General features: G+C 51.5%; 1 protein-coding gene and 1 non-coding gene across 6 annotated transcripts in view; both read right to left on the reverse strand.

Annotated features, from left to right (window-relative positions):
* Window positions 1-1,161: 1,161 nt before the first annotated feature.
* The window catches only part of ATG16L1 (autophagy related 16 like 1), a 38,422-nt gene continuing 26,904 nt past the window's right edge, over window positions 1,162-12,679 (reverse strand). For 4 of the 5 annotated variants that reach the window (XM_010597610.3, XM_064286530.1, XM_064286531.1 and 1 more), the window contains 7 exons: window positions 11,942-12,013; window positions 5,705-5,825; window positions 5,336-5,441; window positions 4,412-4,561; window positions 4,254-4,301; window positions 3,480-3,581; window positions 1,162-2,591 (listed from right to left, as the gene is read on the reverse strand). In XM_010597610.3, the coding sequence (XP_010595912.2) occupies window positions 2,498-2,591; window positions 3,480-3,581; window positions 4,254-4,301; window positions 4,412-4,561; window positions 5,336-5,441; window positions 5,705-5,825; window positions 11,942-12,013 (693 nt within the window). In that variant the 3' untranslated portion in view covers window positions 1,162-2,497. Of the gene's footprint in view, window positions 2,592-2,698; window positions 2,818-3,479; window positions 3,582-4,253; window positions 4,302-4,411; window positions 4,562-5,335; window positions 5,442-5,704; window positions 5,826-11,941; window positions 12,014-12,679 lie in introns of all 5 variants that reach the window. The other variant, XR_010322204.1, reaches the window with a different exon arrangement.
* Window positions 6,353-6,611, reverse strand: LOC111752763 (small Cajal body-specific RNA 6). The gene has a single exon (XR_002787680.2). It is a non-coding gene; the product is annotated as a small Cajal body-specific RNA 6 (non-coding RNA).

Raw genomic sequence — 12,679 nt, forward strand, 5'->3', positions numbered from 1 at the left:
ACAGTAGGTGTTTGAGCCCAGTGTCACAGCCACTACTGTGGGAAATGACCCAGGGAATCTAAGCTCATTGAAAAAATTTTTAATTCTGTTCACGCCTGGATCAAATTGAATCTGACAGCAGACGTTTAGGAGGGGTCATACCACCTCAACACCTACCTGGAAGCAGCTCATCAGTCTGAGCGCTGGCCACAGAGAATCACCTGGGAAATTTAGAGCACACCTGTGCCTGGCTCCCGGCCCACCAGCTCAGTCAGCAGCACTGGGCCAGGCCCAGGTGGTCTGATGGACAGGGTCAAGGGCCACGTGTCCGATGGAAGTCACACTCCACCGTGGGGTGACCCTTCCAGCCCAATTCCGCCAGGTATGCAATCCTCCCACCGTTGGGAGGATCACACTGAACCATCTTCTGTGTTAAAGCAGCTGGGCTCCCTCCGAGGTCTGGGAGCAGGATTACCCGAGCCTACTGGAAGGCTCATTTGGGGCCTATTTTAGGAATCACTGTAAAGGGGTTCAGTCACTTTTCCGAGATCTCTGGTGGGTCCGACCTTTCAAACCACGAAGGACTCCTGACTCAAACTGGCAGGCTAAGCTGATACTGAATCCCCGCGGTAAACATAGGGCGGCAACGAGCCTGTACAGCTGGGGTCATTTCTGGGGGGCTCCTGGGGGGCCTCATTTGTTCTGGCATGAGGCTGCTGCTTAAGTATCAGCCACTCCTCCACGAGGTAATTCATGCCTCGTCAGCAAGGACGACACCTGGAGGCCACAGGCGACATGTGTAGTTCAAACGAGTTCTGTGAGCCGCCTCCACTGCGGGACCAAGAACACGTCTGTGGTCAACCTGGGGCGGCTGCAGGAGTGAGACCAGCATGTCGGGCTAGACTTACACCTGTCAGTCACCACTGAATCGATGCCAACTCACGGCAACCCCACCTGGCAGGATGTGAAGAGGCACTTTCCGAGTTTAGTGAAGACGTGATGTGATGTGTGAAGGCTGCTGTTTAGGGGGAGTGGTAATTCCTGGAAAGGGGCCGAAATGAGTAAGGAGAAAAGACACTGAGCAGAGCTATTTACAAATAAACGAATGCTAGGAGAACAAGATAAGGAAACGGCTTCCCCCCACTTACAGAGGAGAATCAAATGACAATCGAGAGCACGGAGTTGGAAAAGTATATAGCAGATTTGCTTTGTTTTTTATTTACAATCAAGTTCATTGGGTGACATAATTAAATAAATAAAAGACATGGCCCTGGCCTGTGAATTTCAGCTCCCCCCAAACAAGTCCTCTGAAGAGCAAACCGCAGAGGGGGTGGAAGAAGAGGAAGAAGGAACGAGACCCCACCCTCGTCAGAGGCGCCCTGGCATCTGTCCCCTTCCACCCGCCCCTCCAGAAACAGGTGTGGAAGGAAAAAAATAAAGTGCAAATTAAGAAGTGATAAAACCACTGGTGCTCTCCACACCCAAACAAGGAACCAGAATTTTATACACAGGCCAAACGGTGAAGATGAAAACCCAGGGCCAATTTAACCCCGGCCTCGATCTCAACCCCCATCCCCTGAAGCCGTCACACCAAGGGCACTGCACACCCACCTGGCAAAGGGGCACCAGCCCTGCCCGGCCTGACCAGCTCGAGTAATACTTCACAGGCCTGCAACTGCCTGTCGCCACGGCTGTGACCTAGACACACCTGGACGGAACGGGGTGTGCACCCCTCCCGGGAACCTACAGGTTTGCCTGAACATTCTTTATCTCTGCAGTAGCCCCACTGCTCAGGCACAACGTTCTACACTTCCTCCCTGACCGTAACTTTTGTTTTAAATCAAATTGAGATTTACTTCCATCTCCAAAAACAAATATGCAGGATGGTTTGCGTGGACAAGAGTCAGGAGCTCTGAAGACGTTTTTCCAAAAAAAGTGGGAAAACCCCAAAGAAATTTCAGCAGTAACGAGGCAGAGCAGGACCAGAGCCCCAAGAGGGAGACGCAGACCACCGAGACGGCCATGGCCCCACCTCCTTTGAGAGGGAAACATTCCTGTGCTTTGGGTTTCCGAACAGTGACCCCGAGGTCACTCAGACAAAGGGAACAACCAGAACAAGGGGGTGAGGATGCGACATGCGTAAGGCCAGAACCGGCTGCGGGCGGACGGGAGGAAGCACGGGAGGACAGACTCCCAGCCCATGGGCGTGTTGGCACCATGGGCCAGCGGTGCCTGGCTGCCGCCCGCTGAGGTATGGAAGAACCAGTAGTGTTTCCCAGCAGCCACAGGCAAGGGCCTGCCCCTGTGGACACGCCTGCAGGTCACACGCCTCAGTGTGGCTCTCAGGCGGTGGAGCCATCGTCACCATCCTCAGCAATCTTCTCAGAGCAAGGCCCCTTGGGCATGCTGTGTGGACGTGCACCCCGCAGTCCAGACAGCACCCCAGATTGCAGCCCCACAGCCATGCGAGCCTGGCTCCCCTCCTTCAACCAGGGTGCCCGTGCTCCCAGCACCGCTGTCAATAGTCCGACCACAGCACAGCTTTGCTTCCTTTGTCCACGCTGACGACGTGCGAGCCAGAGGGGGACCAGGCCACGGCGTTGATGGACGAGCTTCAAGAGAAGAAATCGGAACAATGGCAGTGAGAGCTGAGATGCTGAACGCCAAGCTCCCTGCCCTGGCCTTCCCCAACTTTCCACCCAGTAAAGCGCACGCTCACAGGCTTGTCAAGGAGCTTGGGAGCAGCCTGCATTCCGTTTCATGAAGCAGTTCCGGAATGAGAGGGGTCGGGCTCCTTTGGCAGCCAGGCCTCATTGAGTTTACCCTACAGGACCAGCTCTGAGTGTGGGAAAGAGCATAATGACACTGTGTGTATACCTTTAATGGGCAGCACCAGGTGAGGGGCTGAGTGAGGGTCAGGAGGACCTGGACCAGGTCTAAGAGGGACCCTGCTGCTGGTGGGCACACGGAGCTCAAATACCGAGAAGAAAGCTGAGAGGACCTGGTGTCTGCGTTCTAACCAGCAGCTGGGCCTGGATGGGCAGGACACAGCTAAGGACAAAAGGGACCTGGGAGCTATCTACTAGGTGGCAGGTAAAAAAAGGTGTATAAAAATCAGTGCTTACGAGAAGGCAATTTCCTGCCAAAAGCAGCTCACCAGGGTGAGGCGGCGGGCAGAGGGAGGACAGAAGGGAGGGGTAGGGGCACGTGCTAGACAAGAGAAGGGGGACGGAGAACGTTTTTCTAGTCTCTTCTCCAGTAGCCACCATCGCTCTAGCTGGAATAGTTCGTGGAATACCTAAGCAGAAAACTGCTGTCTGAACAGAAAATCCTACAAGAGTACCATGCGGACGGCCTTGGCTCCTCTCAACCAGCCAGTGAGTAAGCTCAGGGGCTAACAGGTCACTGGAGGTAGGCCCCAGCCCGACCAGGACAGGGCTCCTGGGAAGACATCAGTAGGCCCATCCCCAGGCTCTGAAGGGCTGGTGGGATTCGCATACCTGTGCTGCTTGGAAAGGACCTTCTCCACCTTCCCTGTGACCACACTCCAGACGTAGAGAGAGCCCTCGGCCGAGCCTGCAGTCACGAAGCTGCCGTCAGGGCTAGAGAAGACAGTAAAAGAAGTTGTCAACCTCAAACCAGCATCCCCACAGCCTCCTCCTGAGAAGTAACGCTGGGTCTTCACTTCTGAGTCAAACATGGAACCATCCTCCCTGTGCCCAGCAATCAGAACACGCTGATTTCAGACTCAGGGTTTGAGGGATGCACTTCTATGGCCACCCGTGCCGTGGCTAAGTGCTTCCATACACGGGTGCCTTGTTACATGGCTCCACGAATGGAGGACAGGAAAGCAGAAAGGAAGATTGACTGTGGAGAAGTGTCTCCACAACACAGGGACCGACAGTGGACACACGCTCGGGAGGCGCGCCACCTGTGGAAGAAGGACGTGTGGACTGCCCTGGAACACCCCATGAAGTCCAGCCCTGGCAGTCTCCAGCCCGCCCCACCCATCACGTGGTTTCTACGGAAATGGATGAAGAGAGAGAACTGGCTGTGCTCACCAGAACCAAGCAACTAGCCAAAGGCTGCTTTTCTGTACAACGTACTCATCTTCACGTCAGAGGACACGAGAGGAGAGGCACAGAGAGCGCCTCCGGTGGAGCACCAGTTTGTGGACAGTCGGGCTGGGGCACTGCACACCCTGAGCTCCAGGTCCCCATGGCCAGTGCCCTCGCTCCCACCTGGAGATGAGCCCAGACGGGGCCCCTACTCACCTGAACACGGCTCTGGTCCAGTCGGAGCTGCACTTGAAGCCAGGGGCACTGCAACAGACAACAGGCACCATGACCCAGACAGCCCACACACCTGGTCCCCTGCGCTTCAGAAACCAGTCAGACATAAAGGACGCCCAAGCCAGCACGTCTTTCGTCACCTGAACGACTGCCTGACGGCGTTTTTTCGTAGATCGATAATTTTCAGCAGGTCGTCACGGGAGCAGCTTAGCAGCTCCGTGCGATCTGGGTTTAAGTCCAGGGCGGTCACTTTTCCCAGCAGCTCCATCTCTCGGACGATAGTCTCAGATCTAAGAGAGTATGAGGAAAAGTAACATAGGAGGGGTCAGAACTTCTGTTTCAACCAGAATGTCACGTCACAGGGGAAAAAGGCCCGACCTCTCCCAGGGCAGTGAATGTGCTCCCCGACTGTAGAAAAACACCCGGGAGAGGGCTCCTATTACCTTCCCTCAAAAGAGCCAATGGCAGCTTTGAGTCCTACGAGTCTGAATTTCCTAGTCCATTTTTGGAATGACAAAGTAAGTGCCAACCAGAGCATCTGATCAGCACGAGATAACCAGGACTGTTATCCAATTGGTATCATTTTTACCCACCCTACTAGCTTCACCTGCTCGTCGCCTGCCCCCGCACCCCCGCCCCAGGTTCCAGCCCCACCAGCCTGCTCTGCTCTCTGCAGCGAGTGCTTTTCTGTTGTGCAGCCTTCTCCCCTCTCAGGACTGGCCCTGAGAGCTGTGCTCTAACCCGCCTGATCAAAGGCACCAATCTCCAGTCAGCACCCTGTCCCCCATGATTTCTCTGTCTAGGTTCCCTGCTAAAGTTTCAACTACCAAACGACAGGATCTTGTTTGTCTGTTTTCCGTGCAACTGGTAAAGCGCCTTATATATGACACATGCTTCATAACTGATCGCTGAAGAGTCTACCTGGTGGTCAGGAATATCTACTGGAGCTCATTCCTGCCATTTCCAGAGATTTGAAAAAACACACCCCACACACCAAACGTCGCCACAGCTCCACCACGCACAGACCCGCCCACCTGCCCCCACCAAGCTCTCAGGTGCTGTACCGGATGTCCCAGAAACGAATTTTCTTGTCAAAGTGTCCGCTCATGACACACTGCTCTGTGCAGACAATATCGTTACAGCTGGAACCTGCAAACACCGTCTTTATGCCTGGAGAAAAGCAAACGAGCAAATCAAGCAGAGGCGCCCACATGGCTATACGTATAACACTGCTGCCCTCTAACCACTACGTGATCAGGGTTACTAACGTGACTGAAGCCTCAGACGTGAAAGCTGTCGCTACCTCAGCCCCGCTCTGAATACACGACTGGACTGGAAACCCACAGTGTGTCACACTAAATGCTGGCATCGCCATGGCAAGCGGACGCACCCACAGAGAATTGTCTAACACTATACAGAGGGGGTCTCCTCACAGACTTTGCTGCGGAGGTCCCAGAGTTTCAGGGTGCGGTCGTGGCTTCCTGAGACGATGCGAGCGTTGTCCAGCAGGAACTTGGCGGACAGCACTTTCCCGCTGTGTCCCGTGAGTGTGTGCTAGGAGAGAACACAGCCACAGCGTCAGCCACGGGGGTGCCACGTGCTCGCCGTTCTGTGGGAGTGAGTCAGGTCCCCAGACACGAGGACAGTCAGGAAAGGTCAGGACACACCGATGAGAAGGCACGGGGAAATGATTCTAGGCACGGCCTCCGAAGCTGGCTCTGGAACCACAGAAGCCGTGTGCTAACACGAAGCAGTTCCTAGCTAGCCGAGCAGTGGGGGGAAGTCCCAGAGATCCTAATTTTGGGTGCTGCCCAAGTAAGGTATCAAGACCAAGAGGATAAATCTCCCACTAAAAATAACATTTACAAAATCTAACCAAACTTCACTGTCCTCTCCTTACAAAAGAAAAAACGAGGGGCGTGAGGGGACCCTTCAGGACCTTCTTGAAATAAGCTCTCACAGACCTGCCTGTAGTGTTTTTTAAAGCCTGGATTTCTGCCACAGTACCAGGATGGGCAGGGTCGCCGCGGAATCACTCCTTACGTGAACAATTAAGGCCTGCAAAGGGGTTTGCGGTCAGAGGCCTCAGCTTGGAAACGTCAGATCATCACCTCAGGCCCCGGCACTCCCAGGGTCCAAATTCCTTTGTCACTGTGCTGTTGGGTGCCAACCACGGCGTCTCCCCAAGCTCGCCAGGGACACAGGACGGGGCACCACCGGGTGTCAGCTGCCCTGTGGCCATCACGGCACGACTGGAGCCTGACGGGAGAGGGGCGGCTGGGGACCGGCAGGGTGCTGGGGGATCTGGGTGGTCAGACCTTTTACCAGTCATCACGGGCCTCTTCTTACACATGGGCAAAATCGTTCTGTCTGTAAAACCTCGAAGGCTCAGAAAGTATCCTCTGATGTTTTCTAATTTAAAAAAATGCCTTAAAAAACCCTAATAATACTGCTTACAACTCCTAACTTACTGGGTTCCAACCCCAACTCCCAAAGATGAGACCCCATGGGTTAGTATTAAAATTTAAAAATCAATCTCTCCTCTATTCTTAGTGGATCAACTTCACTTTAGCCCAGGATAGGACACATGGGCCTATGTACGCCTCATGCCCTCAAAGGAAGGCATTTTCACGGATTCTAAGACGTAGCCTCTTACAACTGCTGTCACCAGGTGGCAGCCACGCTGTCGTTGGGTGAAAACCTCCCACTGATCCTTTTGGAAGAATCAAGGAAGCTCCCAGCAACAGCGCATTTTAGATTACATCAAATATGGTACACTCAGTATAAAATCATCCCATCTGCGTAAATCGCTGGGAGAGACAGAGAACTCCAGTAGGCGACCTCTCATGTTTCATAAATTCTTAACAAATCACTGTTTCATCAAAATTTAAAAAGCCGTATGTTCACTGCTGTCTTTCTCACTATATAAGTAAAATCACATTTCACAACTGAAGGGAAAAGACATCACTCAGTAACTGGGCTATGCTAATATGCTCTTTTGCATACAGGCTGTCCCTGGGTTACTTAGGGATAACTGGTAAGAACGACTGCCACAACGCCTACCGTGTTAAAAATTTCAGTTAAGATACAATGGTTTGTACGTGTGTTCAGTTTGAATTGTGATCTTTTTTTTCCCTACCTAAAATGTTTTAAGAACCGTTCCTTTAATTTTTGATAGCACTGCACTGCGTGTCTACACACACACACAGCTTCTCTCTCTTCAGCGCGGTACTGCATGTAGTCGCTTTGGTTGTGACCGTATTATAATGATGATACACTATATTACTGTTTGATATTTTAGTGTGCTTGAAGTGTGTAAGTGTTTTACATGCACAGAGAGGTAAAATGCATGCTATATACTATGACAAACGTTTGACTAACTGACGCTAAAGGAGAACCATACACCTGTTCTGACTTAACTACCAATTCGACTTAAGACAGACTTACGAACGCGCCTTGTTCATAACCTGGGACGGCCTGTACTTTGAGTGCACATTTTAATTATTTTCCCAATTACACTCTTCCAAAAACTTATCCACCGCTCTTTGAATGTTGCAGCACAAGCAGCTGTTTGTGTGGCAGCTTTGGGGTCACACTGGGTGGTTTTGGGTATCTGGGCTCCGTGAAACAGGCCCACCTCTCCTCACACAGCTGCAGTAAGGAAGGGCTCAACACAGGAGCACAGTGTGCAGGGCACAGCTGACGGCGCCCACTTCTGCCATTTGCACCCCCTTCTTTAAGCGTCTTCATAATTACTCAATGGCTAAATAATCTCAGACAGCGAGACCACAAGTCAGTGAAAGCCTCCCTGGCCAGCAGACACCTCAGTAATTTTACGAGTCACTGTCACAAAATAGGCTGCAATGGACGTCCCTGGGCACAGAGCTTTTGTCTCTTGAACCGGTCCCAGGAATGGTATTGTTGACTCGTGGAATAAAGGAAAGAGCCGTTTTTATTTTCTGACCCCTCGTACCGATGCCCCTGCGTTTTTCCAGCTGGACTCTCCTCCTCTTGCTCTTGGTGGAAAGCTGGGTGACCCGTCGGGGCGGCCCAGACCCCTGCACTCTCCATGCCGCGGAACTGGGCTCCCACTGAGTGTTCACTTTCCTCACTTAGACAGCCCTTGTTTTAAGTGGAACACACTGATTTAAAGTCCTTTACTCATTTAGTTTTTTTTTTTTTAATCTTTATTATTTATCACTACTTTTGGATTTTATTGTCCACTTTTAAACAGGGGTGAGGTAAGGTGAAGCAAGGGGTTCAGATGTCACAGCAAACCAAGCCCCAAAACAGGGAGGTGCAAAGATTTCTGGCATGGGCTCTGCCCAGCTTTTCCTGCGCCTCACGACAGGCCCTATGTGCCAGCCACCAACTCTAAACTTAAGTTCCGGCAATCTAAGGAGTTCCGCTGGCCTGAATCATACAGCTAATATTAACACCAACCAAAGACGAGCGATTCCAGGAGACTGCAGACATTGATGAGGAAGTTTCTGAATAAAAGCAACCCTCTGAATCCAGTCCTCAGCGTGGCCACTTCTGCAGGCAGGAGTGACAGCTAGGGCCTTCCACACCGTCCTCACCTTGGATCGTACACAACCACCAGGCGGCTTTCAATGGACCTCTTAGACTTTATGGGAGGCATTCCCTGCAATACGGGCTGCTTCTAGGATAAATTTACAAAAAAGGACTTTAAAGCCAACACTCAGACAAGGCTTCTTGCCTTTTGGTTGCTCTCTATACCACCTGCCTGGCATAAAAGCCAAGGAGATGTGACCAGGGCTTGGATTACGTCCATGAAACTTTCAGGACAGACACAACAGTCCCCTCATGTCCTCCACCATTACCTGTTAACTGGGGCCAAGGTAGAAGCCAGAGCCCTAACCAGGGCACCTGTCTCATATACTGAACCCTGGTTCAGTTCTCCTGGGTATGGAGAACCCATTGGAAAGGGCTCCTGAACTTCACGCATTACTTCAGGAGGAACAGGACAGGGGATGGGCAGGCCGGTGGCCCTACAAAGCCAACTCATCCAGCAATGGAGGCTGCGGCTCCAGCAGGCCACCGCCAGCCTCCTTAGCACTTGGCAATAGCAGCCCTGAAAGCTGGGTACCCCAGCACAGGGAGAGCACCGTCTCCAACGAGATGCTGGCCCGCCTTTGCAATCTAAACCTAGTGTACCCAAAAAGTTTCCTGACCTTGTGCCCTCTGTCTTCCAGGTCTGTTCCCTGCCTTGAGGTCCCTCTTGCTATTTTGACCCACAGTTGATGCCACCTGTACAGAACTCCTCAACCACTGGAAACATCACCTGCATGACTGGTGGACTCTCAGCTGGCTGCTTTGCTCCCGAGAAGGACTGAGGTACAGAAGGGTGCACACCCCTCTTCAGTACCTGCTCAGCTTTGCTGCATCTCAGCCTAGAAGGTCCAGGCCCCTGGGGCCCAGAAAAGAGCACACGACCTGGGGTCTAGGCCTCAGCTCAAACCTGAATCTTATTACTAATGGTGTGACCGTAGGTTTCTTGGACCTCAGTTTCCTCACCTACCTACCTTAGCTGGTGTTATGGACTGAACTGTGTCCCCTCAAAGTATGAGCTGTAAATCCTAACTCCCATACCTGTGCTTGTGCTGCGGTTAAGTGTTTGGCTGCTAACTGCAAGGCTGGTGGTGCAAACCTGCCAGCCACTCTGTGGGAGAAAAACCTGGTGATCTGCTCCTGTAAAGGTTAAAAAACCAAACCTATTGCTGTCAAGTTGATTCTGACTCCTAACTACCCTATAGGACAGAGCAGGAAGGCCCTGTAGGGTTTCCAAGGCTGCAATCTTCACGGAAATAGATTGCCAGGTCTTTCTCCCAAGGAACGGCTGATGGGTTTGAATCGCTGACCTTTCAGTTAGCAGCCGAGCAGAGCACTTAACCACTGCGCTGCCCGGGCTCCCTAAACTTGTTGCCGTTGAGTCAACTCTGAGTTGAGTCTCTGTCTACAGGACAGAGTTGAACTGCTCCATGGGGTTTCCAAGGCTATCATCTTTACAGATACAGACTGTCATGTCTTTCTCCCGTGGAGTAACTGGTGGGTTCTAACCGCAGACCTTTCGATTAGCAGCTGAGCGCTTAACCACTGTGCTACCAGAGAGTTCTTTTTCTGTAAAGATTACAGCCTAGGAAACTCAACAGGGCAGTTCTACTGTCCTATAGGGTTGCTTTGAGTCAGAATAGACTCTCCGGCACACGACAATGACACCTGGGTAAAGTAGAGGGTCAGGGAAAAAGAGGAAGACCATCAACAAGATGGACTGATACAGTGGCTGTAACAATGGGCTCAAGCAAAACAACGATTGTGATGATGGCGCAGGACCAGGCAGTTTGTTCTGTTGTACATAGCATTGCTCTGAGTCAGAACTGACTGGTGGGCACCTAACAACAACAATCCCATCTGGGAATGAGTTTTCTTTGTTAAGAGGCCATATCTATGTAGGGTGTGTTTTAAGCCAGTTACCTTTGAGATATGAGAGAGCAGATTAGAAGAGAGAAGAAAGCACCAAGGGGGGAAACATGCCAAGCCACATGAAGATCACCGAGGAACCAAGGAACACAAGTTGAGAAGAGACAAGGACCTTACCCCAGGGATGAGAGAGAACATCCTCCCCTAAAGCCTATTGCTATGAATTGACTCGATGCCATCAGGTTTGGTTTTTTTGGCTTAAAGCCTGACCCAAGGCACACCCTACACTAATCCTGCCTCATTCCCATTACAAAAAGACTACAATTTCCCAATGGAATTATAACCACAGGCATAGAAGCTAAGATTTACAACACTTATTTTTAGGAGTCCAATCTGTAACACCCACCTAACGGACCATTCTGCTGCAGCTCCCCCACCACCCTGGAGGCTGACCTGGAAGAAGTTCATCTTAATAATATACCCTATTTTTTAGCGGGCTGACACAAACAACTTGTACCAAGACTTTTTTTTTTTTGTAAAATGCCTACCAGGGTCGAAGCTACTTCTCATTGTATCATTCACTCACCTCTATTTAATGAGATGATGATGTGAAAATTCCTTCAAGCCCAAGAGGAAGAAAGATCTCTCCAAATTAAGCTACATACTTTTCATTAGTACAAGAGCAGTATCACCACCAGGTCTGGTCTTTCTCTTGGGTTCAACATCAGGCCCCATCCTTTCACCTGCCCTTCCCAGGCTCCCAGGGTTTTCAGAACCTCTTTATCTCACAGCAGGCTGACCTTTGTTGAAAGCACATTTATTTGCGTGTCTACGTCCTACTTTTCAGCTAAATAACAGACTCTGTGAAGGAGCAATTAAGTTTTAGGATGCTGAAAAACCAAAACTCACATGCTGGTACAAAAATCTCTCAAGCTCAGCTAACCTCGCAATCTGTCAAAGCATCTAGTTATGACCTGCAGTACCCCAAGTCCTTCATGGAAATGCGAGGGGTCACGCCGCGGATATTTTGAAAAGGAATCTTGGGCAAAGCAGGAGTGCAAAGTGGAAACTTGCCACGGGAGGAAAGGAAACAGTGTGGTGAATCAAATGGGATTTCAGGAAGACACATGTGAGTCCCCTCACTAACCACCCTGCCGGCCTCCATGTTTTACGTCTCCATAACCTTGCACAGTCTGGAGATCAGGCTGGATTTCTGAAGGAGCACTCACCCGTAATCGATAATCATCCACGGTCCAGATTCTGCTTGCAAAATCATTTGAAGCTGCTAAGAGGTAAGATCCCTGTAGAAATCAAGCGGAAAATAACTTTTACCCAAAATAGAGGAACCTGGTTCACAACATAAACATTCTCCAATAATAAAATTCAAGAAGGTGTAGATGTCTAAAACGACACACTCAAGCCACGTACCAACTACTACAAGCTGGTAACTCACCAACTTCCTGTGAGTTCAGCTCTTTGTCCTGAGCTGGCTGAATCGCACCCGAACGTCACTCACACCACCAGCTCAGGTGGATCCTCCACCCCTGCTAACCTTTCCCCTGGCGCCTTCATTAACAGTGAGTTCTCTAGGCCCTGTCCCTGCCAGGAACCCCAGGGGCACCCCTGCCTCATCTCCCAGTGCAATTCAAGGCCCTCTGCTGGGGCCGGGGGACCAAAGGTGACCAACACCCAGACCCTCGCTCTCCGTCCAGTATAAACAGCACTCACAGCAGCTACGCTTCGATGCCTCTGCACAGGATGCGCCAGGAGCCCAGGAGGACCCTCTCAACGAGGGGATGTGGAGAAGACCCCCCGAGATGACAATGGAGATGAGGACTCGTGAGAGGAGGCAGTTACCTTCCCCCGACCCGCTGTAGCCTCCGCTCCAGCCACCTCACAGGCCTAGCCAAACGCCGCCGTTCCCAGTGTCCTTCCCTCACACTCTGCGTCTGACCCTCAGTCACCTC

Source organism: Loxodonta africana, chromosome 6, assembly GCF_030014295.1.
Source record: "Loxodonta africana isolate mLoxAfr1 chromosome 6, mLoxAfr1.hap2, whole genome shotgun sequence".
Taxonomy (NCBI): Eukaryota; Metazoa; Chordata; class Mammalia; order Proboscidea; family Elephantidae; genus Loxodonta; species Loxodonta africana.